This window comes from Cornus florida, unplaced genomic scaffold (assembly GCF_030987335.1).
Source record: "Cornus florida cultivar Cherokee Brave unplaced genomic scaffold, ASM3098733v1 CherokeeBrave_3.0.0_Hap2_Chr02, whole genome shotgun sequence".
Taxonomy (NCBI): Eukaryota; Viridiplantae; Streptophyta; class Magnoliopsida; order Cornales; family Cornaceae; genus Cornus; species Cornus florida.
Window position 1 is genome coordinate 19,222,360 of NW_026775572.1, and position 19,820 is coordinate 19,242,179.

At 32.6% G+C, this 19,820-nt stretch overlaps 1 protein-coding gene across 1 annotated transcript; it reads left to right on the top strand.

Moving 5' to 3' along the window:
• The first annotated feature begins 7,004 nt into the window (after window positions 1–7,004).
• LOC132285909 (2-hydroxyisoflavanone dehydratase-like) lies at window positions 7,005–8,179 on the top strand. Its single transcript, XM_059788144.1, has one exon. The coding sequence runs from the start codon at window positions 7,005–7,007 to the stop codon at window positions 7,911–7,913; it is 909 nt and encodes a 302-aa protein (XP_059644127.1). The 3' UTR covers window positions 7,914–8,179.
• The last annotated feature ends 11,641 nt before the right edge of the window (window positions 8,180–19,820 follow it).

Here is a 19,820-nt window from a genome sequence, read left to right on the forward strand (position 1 = left end):
TGTAAGGATTTCAGGAATCCAGAAGCCTTGATGATATGGGTATATATTTATCTTTTGACCTGATGCCAAGGTTGTAACTAAGTCAGTGGGAGTATTACATCTGAAATTAGAGAGTATGAGGATATTAGTATTAGAGAACTATCTTTATGCACAGAAGTGAAACGCAATCTCATTCTTATTTTACTTTTGGCTTATAAAAAAACTAGATCGTTATTTTGTAAAACTGGTTTTATAAAATTGAATAGATATGTGATTGCTTCTGGTGTATTGAAAGATGGTTAATATACTATAATCACAAGCTCTTAAGATTTGCAGGATGTAGAAACTAATGTTGCATTTTCTAGATTGAATGTTAAGAGAAAATTTGTTATTCCTGACTCATTGTATTTTTGGTGTCTATTTTTGGGTTGTAATCAATCAAAATGAGATTTAAAGATTGGTTAAAGAAGGTTTATTACCTAGTGAGGCAGAGGAGCCTAAACCAAACTTGTGAATCTTGTTTTGAATGATAGATAACTCTAAGGGCTTAATCAGCCAAATGAAATAGACATAAAGAACAATTGGAGTCGGTACACACGTACACGTGTAGTCTTATGAACATCCAATCAAGATTACTCACGTTTTGGATAAATTTACCTGTTGCGACACAAGTCTTATACTTTTGGTATATTCCGAGAGGGTCAAGACTGATGTGGAGCTCAGATTAGGTAAACTTATCAAGACACTTCGATCTGATCGAGTATTTGAGTATTTCTTGGGATAGTGCAAAGACTATATGGTCAATGAGGGTGTTGTGTACCAGTTTTCCGCAATTGACGCTAAATTAATTTAGGTGTCAAATAGGAATAACAGAATTCCACTTAACATGGTTAGATCTATGATCAGTAATGCCACATTATCTCTTTCATTTAAGAGTTTAGCGTTAATGACATCGATGCGCATTATGAACTGCATTCCATCTTAGTCTGTCTCAAGGATACCGTTGAGCTGTGTTTTTGACTAAATATTAGTTTGAATCATATGCACATATGGGGTAGTCTTGCACACGTGCGTTTGATATGGACAAGTAAGTTGGAATCAGATCATAGGCATGCTAGATTTGATAGCTACTCTAAATGTCACTAGGATGGATTATTTTATGATCTCAAAGATAAAAGTTGATTGTTTTCACTCACTGTTTATCTATAGGAGAATCATATTATGAATCACATACCTAGTAGCATAATGTTAGAGAATTTGGTATGAGTACCAGATGTACCACATGTGAACACACTTATTATAGAGATTGAGAATAATATATGAATTCCCTATTGATGCGTTAGCATCATCTACTACACAGATTCTTGCATCGGTACATTGATGTAGTGGGAGGATTATCATCCAATTCGACAGAATCATGTTTTTAGGTGAGACCATTATGGACATCCCTGTTAAACATGAGTTGGACCCAGTAAGCTACACGGAAGCGTGAACCGATGTGGATACAGATAGTTTTGGTGAGTTACTATGAAATCAGAGTTGGAATCTATGTATTCTAATAAATTCTGGGATCTTGTAGAACTTTCTAGTAGGTGATTCCTATGGAAGGCAAGTTAATCTACAAAAAGATACTAGAAGATTTCTTAGTGAATAAATCATGAGTGTACAAGGGAATGTCATTATTTTTCTAATTCTATATATATTGATGACATCCTACTCATTTAGAATGATGTGGAAGTTTTGTCATCAATAAAGAGGTAGTTGTTCAATTACTTTTAAATGAAGGATTTTCAGGATGTAAGCTAGATTCCTAGGATCAAGCTTTTGCAAGATCAGGTTAAAAGGAAAATAGGCTTATCTTAATAACCCTACATTGATAAAGTTTTGACCAGGTTTGGTATGCATAACTCAAAGAATGAGTTCTTGTTTTATTGATATGGATGTCTCTCTCTAGTAAGTAGTTTTTCAAGACTATCAAAGGAGATTGAGCAAATGAGACTGGAACAATATGTTTCAGCATATAAGAGTCTCATATATGCCATGGTCTATACCAAACAGGACATTCGCTACATAGTAGGGATAGTTAGTAGAGATCAGTCCAATACTGGACTTGACAACTGGTCTATTGTGAAAAATATCATTAAGTACCTAAGGAAAACCAATGATATCATATTCATTTATGGATGTGATGATATGGTCCTAGTCAGGTATGCTAGTTCTGATTTTCAATCAGAAGTAGATACTATGAGGTTCATGACTTAGTGTATGTTCACTTAATGGAAGGGAGATCAGTTGGTAGATTGTTAAGCAGATTTTAACTGCTGACTCAAACCTGTAGGTGGAATATATTGCAGCCTTAAAGGCGGCAAAAGAAGCCTATTGGTTTGATCTCACTGATTTAGAGGTTGTGGAGCATGCTAGCCTACCTATCGAGCTATATTGCGATAATAGTGTAGAAGTAGTCCAAACCAATGACCTAAGGTTCTATAGAGGAACAAGATACACTAAGAGGAAGTATCATGTTCAACATGATATTGTCCGGCAAGAAAATGTACTTGTAGCTAGAACATTGCATTGGAACACAACTTTGTTGATCCATTATCAAAGGTGTCATTGATCAATAATTTTGGTCATCATCTGGATAACATTGGAGTTAGGTGCAATTTGAATTGGCTATGAGGGCAAGTGGGAGCTGTTGGGATTTATATGCCCTGGCATAGCAAATTCCTGTTTGGATTAATTGACATATGTTCCTGACGTTTCTGAAATATTTATGTTTTATACAATTGGTGAATTCAATGTATTATATTTCGATTCACTATGAAATTGATAGTGTCCATGTAATTACAAGAAATATTTATGTATATGTATGTGATGGCAATCAATGCATGATATATAAATAGTAATTATAAATTGTTCATAGTCGGTAATTATGGATGGACTCATAATTAATTAAGACTTGAACTGGATCCGCGTTAGGTTGAGATATATTGCGAGAGCCGTTGTATGCAATTACTCCCTATCACCGTCATGGCATTTGACTCTTAAGCATGAGAAAAGTATAGACTCTTTTATTAATTAATAATTACTTTGATTTGTTCGGCGGATTCTTCGGGATCCTTAGACCGACACTTCGGGTAGTTATGTAATTAATAGTTAGAGGGTTATATTTTCAATATTTGCATCATTGCTACTTGTATTTATTTTGTATTGATTATGGTTGATCACAAAGTAAATTCGAAGGCCTTCGTATGATTTTAGACAAAATGATTTATTATATATTTATTTATTAAATTATTATTTTTGTCGAACAAATGTTTTATTGTGATCGAGCCAGAAATAATCAAAGGTGCCAAAATAAATATATTAATTAAGTAGTCGGATTGATGGCATTATTTATCCGATAACTAATTATGCATAGAGGGGTCAAAGTGCAACATTGACTTAGAGGTTATTTATTATTGAATTGGAGTTCAATTAATTTCTTTTAGTGGAGTAGAAATTAATTTATGAATTAATTTAATTGGGTCCATGGACCGGGCCAATCATTAATTCATTGTAGCCAATAAAATAATAGGCCCAATGGATTCTCACTCATAGCCCAACTTGATATTGGAATCATATTAGATTTGAGACATGTGAATTAGAGATTGAGAAGGATTAGTTGTTTCCTTTTCTTTACCTTTATATTGCCTATAAATATACATGGTCTATGTATATTTTAGGGGTGATTTTGATGAGAAGGAAAAAGGAATAAATTTTCTCTCTCTAGAAAATTAGGGTTTATGTTCTCATCTAATGGAGGCTCCCACAAGCCTAGTTTTCCAAGGTCATTCAAGGAGGATTATGAGTGATTCCTAAAGGCAAGACCATTACCAAGAAGATGGAGATCCATGGAAAAGATGTCTAGCAAAAGAAATCTACAATAAGTGAGAACATTCACTTTAGAGGAGAGATCTGAGGTTTACTCAAACCTTGATGTAAGTATTCAATCTTTTAGTTGAATAATACATCATATTTTATTTTATTTTTTTGCATAAAACTTGTCTCTATGTGATGAATCAAGATCTATGAATTTAAATCCCTCGAAAAGTTTTTAAAACTAGCACATTTCCCAACAGTTATTTCCCATTAATCCCTCTTGATCTCCGGCCAAAACCTTGCCGCCGACAACTCTCCAGTCGCCGGAAAATTACCGAAAAATTCCAGAAATTAAATTAGGCCTTAAAAAATTCTAGAAAAATTCCGAAAAATTTCTAAAAAATCCCAGAAAATTCCTGAAGCCTAATTTAACCCTCTTGGACCTTCTTGAAGCTTCATAGCATCCTTTGACGAAGATTACGTGGCTTTAAAAATATTTAAAACTTGAAATACAATGGGAAAAATAAATTACATCATTGAACTTTCAAACGGCTAAATCAAAGCCTTAATTACATTCATCCAAAGATAAAATTACATTAATTTAACCTATAAGCTTCATCCATGGCCCAACCATACATCATCATTCATTCACAATTATTCATACATCATCATGTATCAATATATATCAACATATTAAATCATACATCAACATACATCAATCAAAATATATATGAACGTGCTAGTTTTAAAAACTTTTCGAGGGATTTAAATTCATAGATCTTGATTCATCACATAGAGACAAGTTTTATGCAAAAAAATAAAATAAAATATGATGTATTATTCAACTAAAAGATTGAATACTTACATCAAGGTTTGAGTAAACCTCAGATCTCTCCTCTAAAGTGAATGTTCTCACTTATTGTAGATCCCTTTTGCTAGACATCTTTTCCATGGATCTCCATCTTCTTGGTAATGGTCTTGCCTTTAGGAATCACTCATAAGCCTCCTTGAATGACCTTGGAAAACTAGGCTTGTGGGAGCCTCCATTAGATGAGAACATAAACCCTAATTTTCTAGAGAGAGAAAATTTATTCATTTTTCCTTCTCATCAAAATCACCCCTAAAATATACATAGACCATGTATATTTATAGGCAACATAAAGGTAAAGAAAAGGAAACAACTAATCCTTCTCAATCTCTAATTCACATGTCTCAAATCTAATATGATTCCAATATCAAGTTGGGCTATGAGTAAGAATCCATTGGGCCTATTATTTTATTGGTTACAATGAATTAATAATTGGCCCGGTCCATGGACCCAATTAAATTAATTCATAAATTAATTTCTACTCCACTAAAAGAAATTAATTGAACTCCAATTCAATAATAAATAACCTCTAAGTCAATGTTGCACTTTGACCCCTCTATGCATAATTAGTTATCGGATAAATAATGCCATCAATCCGACTACTTAATTAATATATTTATTTTGGCGCCTTTGATTATTTCTGGCTCGATCACAATAAAACATTTGTTCGACAAAAATAATAATTTAATAAATAAATATATAATAAATCATTTTGTCTAAAATCATACGAAGGCCTTCGAATTTACTTTGTGATCAACCATAATCAATACAAAATAAATACAAGTAGCAATGATGCAAATATTGAAAATATAACCCTCTAACTATTAATTACATAACTACCCGAAGTGTCGGTCTAAGGATCCCGAAGAATCCGCCGAACAAATCAAAGTAATTATTAATTAATAAAAGAGTCTATACTTTTCTCATGCTTAAGAGTCAAATGCCATGACGGTGATAGGGAGTAATTGCATACGACGGCTCTCGCAATATATCTCAACCTAACGCGGATCTAGTTCAAGTCTTAATTAATTATGAGTCCATCCATAATTACCGACTATGAACAATTTATAATTACTATTTATATATCATGCATTGATTGCCATCACATACATATACATAAATATTTCTTGTAATTACATGGACACTATCAATTTCATAGTGAATCGAAATATAATACATTGAATTCACCAATTGTATAAAACATAAATATTTCAGAAACGTCAGGAACATATGTCAATTAATCCAAACAGGAATTTGCTATGCCAGGGCATATAAATCCCAACACATATACTATATATTCCCTAATGTTTTTAAACAACGCTCTCTACTTCTGCACATCTTCTACGTTCATTCAATTTCACTAAACCACCATATCGTTATCATTATGTATTCTTTATATCAAAATGTTATCTGATATGGGTTAATATCTTTTGGATCTTCTTATCTCAGTTCTGTATTTTTTTTTTTAGAGCTTCAAGATTTGGCTAGAATAAAAGAGAGAATTTGAAATGATAAGTGATCAGGGGCTGAACCGAATCATAAAGTTTTTAAATTTGCTGTTTCCGAGTAACAGATTTGGATTACTCATAACTCAGAAGTCTGATTAGAAATTGTTTATTTTATTTTTTTGTAGTCCTGTACTATGAATCTTGGTTTGGTTTTTGGTTTCTGAGATGGGTGTGCATTTTATAATGGGAAGGTCTGAAACCAGTTGCATGAATAATTATAATGGTCAATGTCTTCTCTGTATGATGAGGATAGAGAAGAAGATCATAAGCAAATATAATTTAAATAAAAGCATTTGCATTAGCAGTTTAATTTTTGTTTCTTTTAAAATGTTTTTTACAACTTGAAGCTTCCAACACACTATCAACAACTCAGTGATATTAACTGATGGTATGGATTGAGTTGCTTCAAAAAAAAATTGGAGCTTTGCATGGTGGGAATGGTAGTTGAAAAAAAATGGTGGTTGCATAAAAAAATAGCATCTTGCATGAAATACACCATTAGAGCATAATTGCTAAAATATAACATTTTGACACTGTAGCACTATCAAAATATAAATTTGGCGTCGGAATTTAGCATTTTAGGGTTGAAGATGCTCTAAGAAAGCATTTTATACAATACCAAAGGAATCATTATGTAAACAAGGAAGAGTGCTTAGTTCTCTCTCACTCTCTCTCTCTATATATGTATATATGTATACACACATAAGTAATCCAAGCACAAACTGTATAGCCTCCCATTGTATCTCCAGAGATTCTTATAATTCTTCCTCATCTTAATTGCTCTTGCCATGGACTCAGCAAATCTAGAGGTGGCCCATGAATTCCAGTTCTTCAGGGTGTACAAAGACGGCTGCGTCGAGAAGTTCTTTTGGCCCACCCAAAAAATCCCGCCGTCCGACGACTTCATCACCGGTGTTCAATCCAAAGATGTCATTATCTCGTCCGAACCAGAAATATCTGCTCGGATCTTTCTGCCCCGACTATCCGACCCGTCCCAGAGGCTTCCCTTCCTCTTCTACATCCACGGAGGCGGATTCTCCTTCGAGTCCACTTTCTCTCCCCTTTACCACCCCCACATCAGAGCCATTGCCGCGGAGGCCAATGCTATCGCCATCTCAGTGGAGTACAGGCTAGCCCCAGAGCACCTGATACCCGCCTGCTACGAGGACTGTTGGGAAGCGCTCCAGTGGGTTGCGTCCCAAGCTAATGGAAAGGGTCCCGACCCATGGATCAACAAGCACGCGGATCTTGATCGGGTATTCATAGGTGGAGATAGTGGAGGGGGGAACATTTCCAACACATTGTTAACCCGGGTCGGGTCAATAGGGTTACTCGGAGTACGGGTCGTTCGGGCGGTTATGATTCACCCGTTCTTTGGAGGTAGGGAAGATGATGACGAGATGTGGCTGTACATGTGTCCGGGGAATGGTGGGTTGGAAGATCCAAGGCTGAGACCGGTAGCAAGGGATTTGGCTAGGTTAGGGTGTGAGAGGGTGTTGGTGTTGCTTGCTGAGAATGATCATCTGAGAGAAGTGGGTGGAGATTATTATAAGAGGTTGAAAAAGAGTGGGTGGAAAGGGACGGTGGAGATTGTGGAGACTACAAGAGAGGAACATTTGTTCCACCTGTTCAGTCCAACCACTGAGAAGGCTTTGGCTCTTATTAAAAATGTTTCTTCCTTCATCAATCAGGATTAGGTAGGTCTGGATATGTCTTTTGAGTTGTTATGGCTTGTCAATAATAATAATAATAATAAAACATATTTGAAAAAAAAAAAAAAAAAAAAAAAAGAGTTCAAATTATGGTGAGAAAGTGATTTTTCTATGACATATTTGATTGTGGATGGAGGGTTCTTTTGGGCAGAAATGGACAGCCCTACTCTATGGCAGGGCAAATTGAAAGACCTGCCGCCAAACTAGAGTAAAGCTTACAGCCGAAGCTAGTAGTACTTCCTAGCCACCATAGCTTCCAGATCAGATACTCCCTCATAAGGGTGTGCCAAAAACTTGTCAATCCAAAAATTCATACCGGATTGGATAGGACAGTTTGGGACTAGGGATGGCAACGGGACGGGATAGGACGGGGATTCCATTCCTCATCCCCATCTCCGATGCATTTTTTATTTTCCATTCCCGCTTAAAATTTTGCCAGAATCCCCATACCCGCCCCAGCCCCCGCCCCCAACACCTTATCCCCGTCCTTGCCCTTATAATTTTTTTTATTAAAAAAAAATATATTTTTTTTTTCTTATTTTCATATATATAATAAATCTAATTTAGTAATAAATTATTATATGTAAGGGTATATTAATAACTTCACACTTAATCGGGGTGGGGTGAGGCGGGTTTACCCCATCCCCGCCTCCGGTCCCGGCTCCGGCGGGGATTCATAATTTGCCCCCATTCTCATCCCCGTTTAACTAAAAGGATCCCCATCCCCGCTATAAACAGGGTCCCGCCCCCGACGGGGATGGGGAATCTGCCATCCCTATTTGGGACGATTCTACAGTGGTTCGGTTCAGTTACGGTTCAAAAATAATAAAACTATGAATTTTTTGTTCGATTTTGAATTAGGGTCTTATAGGACCGGATCGACCGAACCGTTATAATGTGTGTGTGTGTATATATATATATATATATACACTTTTGCTACTCCCGATGTTTGGATTTTTGAGTGCCTGCCAACATTTCTCCATTATCTCATTTTTTTTCTTTGCTCACGCCGCCTTATAGGGGTGCACACGGTCTGGTTTGGATCAGATTGAAAGTTTTTTTTTGGGACCAAACCATTTATAACGGTTTCACTATTTCTGAAACCAAACCGAACTATAATGCCCATGGAACCGAACCAAACCAAACCACGAAAAATCAGTTTGGTTCGGTTCGGTTCGGTTTGTCGGTTTTAGTTGATTTCCTTTTTATTTTATTTTTTAAAAACATAATTTCTTATTTTTCCTTCAATATAATACATCAACAGGGAACCGACAATTCAGTATATATATTTATTATATACTACTCTTCCACTTTAGTATTTAAAGAACCAATAATCTCCTCTAGTCCATAATGGTTATGCTTTATTTTTGATTGTGTAGTTTTTATTGTTTGGTAATTTTCATATGATATTTTATTTATTATGGCCCATCATTTCGTTTTCTTTCTCTCTCTTTGCTAGCTTTCATCATGGCCCGAGAAAATTTAAGAATATGTTTAGCCAAAACTATAAGTTATATCATTTCTATAAATATAATATATATATATATATATATTTATTTATTTATTTATAATATAAGCTATATAACGGTTCAATCCGGGCTGGGCCGGTCCAGCAGGATCCCAAACCAAGAGCCGACCGTAAAATTACGGTTTCATAATCTTGGGCCCAAGACCGGACCAAACCACTTTACAACTAGCTCAAACCATCCAATTCAGTTCGGTCCGGTTCAGTTTGTCGGATTTTTTGAACACCCTTACCGCCTTATTCACTTTTTAGGTCTCATCGCCACGGGATTCAGTTGTTGATCAATCTCTCTCACGCATCCTTCAAAGTTCGGTGATCACTGTCAATCTTTTATCACTATCGTCGGTGACATCCTTTTTCACATTCTCCCCCTTTCACTCTCACTTTTAGTTCTAAGTCTCACGGCGTGTTTACTCCTCAAGCACAACCAACAATGACAACGAATCAAGTTTCTTAGTTTTCAACCACGAATTTATCATCTTTTCCAATTTCAGCAACATTCAACTTTATTTTAATTTATAGGTTTTAGCTTTTGGGTCTATTTCACTAACTTTCTCCTATTTTTCTCTCTCTATTTTAGTTTTTGATTCGGGAATCTGAATGTTTTTATTGTTATTTTTGTTGTATATACAATTCAAGGAAAAAAAATTCAACTAAAACCGTAGGAGCCGAACCAAACCAAACCATTTCTTCACGGTTTCAAAATTTTTGGAACCAAATTTTTTGGATCCATAGGGAGTGATTTGGTTCCAAAAATTCTAAAAACCGGACCAAATCGGACCTTGTGCATCCCTACTCCTTCTATTTCAAAATAGCTATCCACATTGAGAATTATGACTCACAAAATTGTGAGTCATATTTTGGGACTGAGGGAGTACTAAAAACTATGTACAATTATTGCATCTTTCATATTGTGCCCAATCCCAATATGTTTGATTGAGTAACAAAGTGGTTAGTTAAAAAAATCAGATATTAGTATGCGTGTGTAAGTAATTTTTTTTTTTTAAATGCTGTTAACCGCTGTATTGTTTTTGCTACAGTGAAAAATATTTAGAAAACATTAATTTGGCTGCGTTTAGTAACGAGAAACATTTCTTATTTTCTATTGTCAGTCACTTAAAAAGCAAAACGAAAACAAAAATCGTACTCAATAATATGTTTTTGTTTTTCTATAACATAAAACGTTTTCAATTTTTGTGAAGAAAAAAGGAAACATAAAAAGATGTTTCTTATATTTCTAGCACTGTAGCACAGAAACGTTTTCACTATTGTTACTACACATGCACTATTCATTTTAAATAAAATTCATATTATTTGTGTTATATACTAAGTTGCATATTAAATATTAATGAAAATATATATTTTTTAATATAGAATATATTAAATATTGTACATTATTTTTTATTTGATAAAAATATATCTTAATATATAATATATTATATAATAAAGTAAATTATTTTTTGTGGCAAAATAATTTTTGATATAGAATATAATGTTATTAAATTATTATACAGTAGATATTTTATATTGTTATATACCATATCTATATTATATTATATGTAAATATTAAATTATAATTTATTTACAATATTGTAATAGAATATATATTTATTACATATAAAATATATTATTTAATATTTTTTTATTCATAATAAATTATCATATGCTAAATATATTATATATCACATAATAAATGTATACTTGTGCATATACATGTATTTATATTCATAATTGGTGGGAGTGTTTTTATTTTCGTATATCTAATTTTGTACTTGTGATGTATCGGGTATTATTAAGATTTGTAATTTTAAATTGGATTTTGTAGATTTATGGTTTTTGTGCTAGAGTGGTTGCGTTGCTCCCTATGTCCGAGAGTCCGTATTCAAGTCATCTACCCTCCCCTTCCCCCTCCGCTCTAATCACTAACTCCTAAAATTCAATAAAATAAAATAAAAAGTTTAAAAAATGTACATTTTGTAACAATTATGTATTATTAAACACTCTTATTGTTTCTGCTTTCTATTTTCACTCAAAAAAATAAAATCATGTTTCTGTTATTTTAAGATTACAAAAACAAAAAATAAAAATGTTACTAGACACACCTATATTTCTTATTTGTTACTGTATTTTGTTTCGCAACAGTATACTCCGCCCGTAACATAAAACACGCAACAAAAATATAAATAAATGTTACAAAGTGACTAATATTTTCAATACATATTTCGTCGGACAACAAATGCACATGCCACGTGATAAGTTCACTTCCATACGAGTAATACTACAAAAAAAATTGAATGATTTTGTAGTCACTCTAATAGACTCCAAAAAATAAATTTATCTAAAACTTGAAAAATTATAGAATCTATCATCCTTCCTTTAGGATCTCTCAAATTATTTTTACTCCAAATCAATAATTAAAGTGAAAAGAATTGCTTTGATGGTTTCACCAAATCAATAATATATCATGTGCTCACCACCACACTCTAATTTTTAACATTAGGTTGGTTAATATTCAGTCTATATATATTTATTTATTTTTTCATTCGAATATAATGTGAGACAAGTCTATCCCATATAAACCCTATTCACTTTCCTCTAAATTTGATGAGACAAGTTTACCTTACAACGTTCTTCTTTACTTGGGCCATTTTACTCCATCAATATCTTCTCTAATTTTTTTTTTTTCTTAAAATGAAATTACAGACCACAACATTGATTTCTACATTTTAATACCATAATTATCCTTCTTTCACGAAATAAGGACGGTTGAATTCCAACTCATTCACCTTCTCTCTCGTATTAATGAAATGCATGTTTTATTTGTTGATTTAAAGTTTATTTCAACTCAAATACTTCTATATCACTACTAATTTAACATAACTCAAAAGTATATTTCTCCCCTTTAATCTACTCAGGAATTGTGTCAACATATCATTCCCTGTGGATAAATTCAAATACTAAAATAAATATTGATACATTGATTCAACGACACAAGAAATAATATTTTGAAAACCTACTCAAAAATATATATATTGAAGAAGAAAGTAGAACCAAATAAAACCATAACCACATGGATGAATTTTATAAATTTATAAGATTTCTTCAATAGTATACCAAGTTTAACAACTTTCTCTAAGACAATTTATTATTACTTGAATTTTTTTATTTTTTATTTTTCTTCTAGATAAAAGTTTTGAGTGGGCTTTAAAATTTCTCCATTCTAGGGATGACCATTACCATCAGACGTATGGAGACTTTCGTTTCTCTCCAAATGAGTCAGGGGTAACAATTTGTGTTGGCGAGTGATCTTCGTGTCGACACGATTACGACACGAACACGATTAGGGTCGACATAAACACGATACGATTATTAACCATGTCTTAGACCCTCAACACGAATACGACATGACACGCATAACATGTTTAATAAATAGATCAAAACTTGACAAGACACAAAAAAAACACGTTTAAGTTATTTTTTACACGAACACAGATATTTTTATCTAACACATTTAGTTAATCGAGTTATTTGTGTCATAATCGTGTTTATAGGGTCAAATACGAACACGACACGTTTAGTTAGCGGATTAATTTGTGTCGACACGATTACGATACGAACACGATGAATTCAAACTCAAACCTTCTTATCTCGTATTGTGTTAGCGTGCCGTGTCAAATATTGACACCCCTAAAATCAATAATGAAAGTGATGGGTAGGATGGACCAAAACAAAGCCATTTACTACTTGCCAATGGAGCCAAGTTGTCAAGCTCATCTTACTTAAATAACATTGTGATACCCCCTGATTTTGAAACACGGATTGATCAAGTCCGCGCACAAAATCAGGGGATATCAAAACAATTAAAGTATTTAACAAGCACAGAGTACAAAGATGAATAATAAAGAATAAATAACTCGCTGAAGGAAATCTATTAAATAAAAGTTCCATTAATATTTCTCCCAAAATTTACAACATGGGAATCCTGCAACTCAAGGACCCCTTAACCAAAAAATCCATTATCCAGAAATTCATTATTAAATACTAATAACAAATGAAATAATAAAAATATCATACTTTTAAATAAACCGAAAGAGTGGATAAGTCCTCCAGCTGCGGATCCTCAACTTTTAGACTTGAACTTTTAATAACCTGAAAAATAAATCGTGGGTTAAACCCTACGAGCAAGTTCACTCTACCAAGCCTCTGAAAACCAATAAATAGATCATCTCTGATCAAAACCAAACCTAATAAAAGTTTTACTTTAATAAACAATAATACACTTATATATAAATAATTATATATAATACCCTAAGCACATCTATTACTAGGTTCATTAATTTTCAAAACCTATAAACAATAATTAAATTAATCATACCTACACCAATCCACTATTTCTTTTAAAGAAAAGTTCCTTAAACCTTAATCCCATCCTGAATGATTATTTAACCATTTAAATAATAAAACATAATTGATGAAATAATACATTTAATCTCATCCCTAATAATAACTGTGATTATTTAAATCACATATTCAATATTCAAAGCTTTGACAAATCATCCATGTCTCCACCAATATTATTTTATTAATATATATAAAGTAATACACTAACTTGTAAGTATTAAATTATTATAATTTAAAAACATCCAATCTTAACCCAACTTATACATATAGTAACCATGGATGCAATTTAAACATCTAATATGCATAGCCATTACTTATGCTTTGGCAAATCAACCATGCCATTACAAATATATTTATTTATATATTGACAATTCAACCATGCCCCAACAGATATATTTATTTATACATTGGCAATTCAACCATGCTTCCATGTATGTATATTTATACATTGGCAATTCAACAATGCCTCTACAAACATATATATTTATATTTTTAAACTAGCAACTCATCCATACTTCCTATATATGTATTTTATTTATACCAATACTTAGGCAATATATATATGCCTATGGTAACTTATGCATGCCTACAATTCAACCATGTACCCAATTTAAACTTAACAAAAATCTAAATCATACATAGACACCTCATGCATATTATTTGCATATCAATAATTTAATAATCAGGCTATTATGATTTAATCAACCACTCCTTTATACCAAATAAGAATAATAATATTAATACTCTTAAATGATATATATACATACATATATATAAAATACCATCAATAATAATCATTGATTATTTAAATCATATATATACAACTATCCACACAACTCATAAATTAAATAAACCATACATATAAATATATATATATATATATATATATATATATATATATATTTATACCTCATTCCATCACAAGTTATTAAATAATTATATATACACCCAGTAAATATCGTGGTGATACTCTATAACTCTCCGAACACCAATAACACATCCTTTGAAGGTTGATTTCAACACCAACAAGCTTAAAATCAACTCTGGAACATCACCGGACCCCCCAGGAACTTTTCGAGGCCCCGCACGCATCCCCATGCTCTCTCACGCGCCGCCACATACTCCCACACGCTCTGCACGCGCTTCCACGCGCCATTATTCCCTGGCAGACGCGTCCACGCGCCTAATGTACTCTCGGCACATGTTGGCAGCTTCTCATTGGCTGTCCTCTGTGTTCCTATGAGCCACGATACACTGGATTATTATTTTGTTGACCAGAGCAATCCAACAACCCAGATATGCGTACGAACCATACTCTTATACACTATGATGCACCGAATCATCTCCCTTCCCTCAATTAAATCCAACCATTAGATTTTACATATGCATCAACATATCATGCACCGCAAAGCACTAAATCATTCTATCATCCATTAATTGTACCCACGGCCTAGATCAACACATGCACCATAAAACTATACGCCACGCTACACTGGATTACCCACCCTATTTGATGTGCCGCCGACCCCAATCGTAGAACAATATATATATATATATATATATATACACACAAATATAATTATATATATAATTCTAAAACATCATAAAAATTATAGAAAAATCTCGAAAAATTTCTGAAAAATTATAGAAAATTATCAAAAATTCTATAAACCCTAATGAACCCTTGTGGGTCACAAATCAAGTATATTAGTTGATTCTAAAATAAACACATCACATTCAACTATCCATTTAAAATCTAAAGTTTTTTTAAAAAATAAAATATAATAATTCAGGGTTTTAATTCATCCGATCTAACTACTATTTAATCAAATAAATTTAAATCTAAATATTGATGCTCAAGGTGATAAACTTATGGGTCCTAAGAGGAGAGTTAGAAAAGAACTTGCCTGAAGGTTTCAAAACGAAACCGACGCTTCAATCTTTGATTGTCTTTTCAAATTCCGGCATCCTCTTTCTCAGATCCGGCCTGCTCCTTGTCAGCTTTTCCTTCTTCTTCTTCTCTCTCTATCTCTCTTATTTTTCTAACGTGTAAACTTTTTAATCCTAAACCTTATGTGTATATTTATACACATAAAAACTTAAATCCTATTCCTAATAGGATTACCAAATAAAATAATAAAATTATAGTCTTTAAATAATATAATATGTATAAACATATATTATATTACATATACATATATATATCTCCCATAATTAACCATTGGTTAATTAAATCATATATCCTATATATATATATATATGTATATCCATAAATATATATATCCTTCCGTAACACTTATTAACTAATTATATTTATATATAATTAAATATATATATTTATAATTATGCCAAAAATGATCATTTAAACAATCAAATAACCATGGGCCTTTATTAATTAACCCAATAAGGCTTCATCCAAGCCCAAGACCATATCCTTTGGTCCAACCTCCTTACGTCCAAACCCATTAACTTAAATAAATAAAAATAATCCAATTAAGTCTAATAATTATAATTAATTCACAATAAAATCACACTAGCATAAAAATCACACGTAGTCAAATAAGCAACTTAAAACAACACAATCATGACATTCTCACAAAGCAAACCAACACACCAATTTATCAAATATAATCACGAAACATAATTTAATACAAATAAGACCATTAACCATAACACTCAATTAAACCAAACAAATCATTTAAAAATCAAATAAAAGTAATTAATCCCACAAATCATTTAAAAATAAAATATAATTAATTAATTCAAACTAAATCAACCAAATCATTTAAAAATCAAATAAAAATAATTAATCCTAATTAATAAATCTTTTAAAATATCGGGGTATTACAAACATCCCCGTCGTTCAAATTCAAATGGTCTATTTGCATTGATCAATCCCCCCCCCCCCCCCCTCTCTCTCTCTCATACCATTTCATATTCATTTCTCTGTGATGCCTTCAACCACAAATGAGGTTCTCTACGAACATCCTGGCTTCCAGTTCATTCGACTATACAAAGATAGCAAATTCGAGAGAATTAATAGCACCAACGTGGTTCCTGCGTCTACCGACCCGGACGTTGGTGTCCAATCCGAAACGTTTTTACTATTGTTACTACACATGCACTATTCACTTCAAATAAAATTCATATTATTTGTGTTATATACTAAGTTACATATTAACTGTTAATAAAAATATATATTTTTAATATATAATATTTTAAATAATAATATAAATTATTTTTTGTGACAAAATGATTTTTGATATATAATATAATGTTATTAAATTATTATCCAGTAGATATTTTATATTTTTATATACTATATCTATATTATATTATATGTAAATATTAAATTATAACTTATTTACAATATTATAACACAATATATATTTTATTACATATAAAATATATTATTTAATATGTACATTTTGTAACAAATATGTATTTACTAAATACTTTTATTATTTTTACTTCCTATTTTCACTCAAAAAAAACAAAATCATTTTTCACCTTTCTTAAGATTACAAAAATAGAAAATAAAAACGTTACTAAACGCACATGTATTTTTTATTTGTTACTTGGGATGGCAATTTTTACTGCCCCGCCGGGGCTCCGCCTCGTTAATAATGGGATATGGAAACAAATTTTATACCGTCGGGGTGGGTATGGATACATTTTTTTTACCCGCCGTAGGTCACGGGGCGGGGATGAGTTCTGATTCATATCCGCCCTGCCCCGCCCCGTTATATACAATTCTTTAAATTTTAATATATACATATATATATATATATATACACATATGACGAGGTCGCTTGTAAACGCCAAACTAAATGTAGTGAATGTGTGGTTCAAGAAAAGCCTTTTATGTCAAATTTACATTTATAAAAACCACTACCAACACCACTACTAACGTAGCAAGAGTGAGTAGAGATCATCCCAAGGGATCATACGTGTTGGAATTTCAACTTCGACTCTAGCGTACCAAATGATTGCAAAAGAGAGTTGGGTTGGTTGATTACTTCTAGAAAAGAATTAATTAAAATGCAATAAAAATAAAACTAAGTAGAGATAGGGATTTAAGAGATGAGAAGAGAGGACTTAGGGTGTTGGAATTACCACTAAGCTCATGTAATTAACCACTTGCTTTCCATTAATGGGGAATACATTGTTGTGAACAAAATTGGTTCGACTAGCAAAGGTGACTCAACAAGTGTATAATGTCTAAACAACATGTGAAAGGCTACAATATATCTATTGGAAGAGGAATATATTGTCTAGACAACATGTGAAGAGAACAAAATATCAAATCAAGTCATTAAACCTTTCATTAAGCTCATAGTCCAAATAATTCACAAGGATGACTTAGTTAAACATGTATTGTCTAAACATCATGTGAGAGGCCACAATATATCTATTGGGAGAGGAATATATTGTCTAAACACATGTGAAAGATACAATATATCATAACAAGTCATTAATCCTTCATTAAGCTCAAAATTCCATTACACCACAATATTAGAGCATATGCTTCTTGCATTCAAAAGCATGAAACATCAAAGAACAAGCATGAATTGTCTCCCCCACTAACACTACACTACAACTACACTACTAGCATGAAAATAAACTAAGGGAGAGGCACAATCCATCAAGGAATAAGTATGAACCATCAAGAGACATAACAAGAGCATTCCATTAAGCACTAATGTCTAGCCATCACTAGATTTTCAATCAATCACACATAAACATGCAATTAATATAGAAAAACTAGTGTAGAGATCAATTCCCCAAATAATCACACATAAGACAACATGTACTTAAAATAGAGAATCAATGGAAGAATTAACCCATATGAATCATGTGAGACATAATTCCTAATTTAATCACACATAGACATGTAAATAAACTAGAGAATTAATAGGAAGAATTAGACCATGGAAATCATAGAAATATACCAAGATTCATGAAATTCACAAGGCTAGAACACTAATCACAACAATATATATAAAAATCCCCAAAAATATAAATACAAGGGTTTAGATTACACAAGACTTAGGACTCATCCAAGCCCTAAGTGTAGATCTAGTCAATCATGGAGGAGGTGGATGTAGTCATGGAATCAAGCTCCAAACATAGCTCCATCTTCTTCTTCTTCTTTGAAGCTCTAGAGATGGAGATATAGTGGATTTAGAGATGTGTTCTTGAGATGTGCCTCCACTTCTCTCTTTTCTTCTAACCCTAATCTCTAACTTTTCTAGAGAGAAAAATAAAAATTACAATGTAGAAAAATAAAATGATAAAAAGCCTAAAGAATCCCCTTTTACAAATGGGTCATTTCCCTTTATATAGAAGGTCCTTTTCTTAGTCACTAAGTCTAGAATATATGCCAAAAAATATCTAATCCCGCAACTTTTTGGTAAGTGAACTTTTGGGCGCGCACGGAAAAAGTGATAACTTGCTGCCAGCATGTCCAGTTCGATCCAACTAAAAGTTCAATCGATCCAACTTTTTCTGCGATCCATCCAACTTTTCAGCTTTTCAGTATCAGTTTCTTTTTGCTCCAAATCAGCCTGTTTTTGCTCCGGATCATCGCTAAGACTTAGTTTGACTCCAAAAAGGCCTTAAGAACTCATTTTTAGCCCATTTTAACATTATTGACCTGAAATAGATAAAAACACAAATAAGTACTAAAACGGATAAATAAGATAGATAAAGGTCTTAGAATACTCAAGCTTAAGGGGTTTAAATGTGTACTTTTCAGTGCTCATCAACATACATACATATTATAAGTTACTCTATATAATTTATAACCCTAATGCATAGTAGTAGTGCCTCCACATCCACAAGTTCACAACACAGGGGTCGGCGCATCTTACCCAAAAACCAAACTCTCGGTCCACTTAGGCAGTTGAGATCGATGATTCATTTGAATCTCTGGTAAGATCTCTTGATTCTCTTCAAGTTTTTCC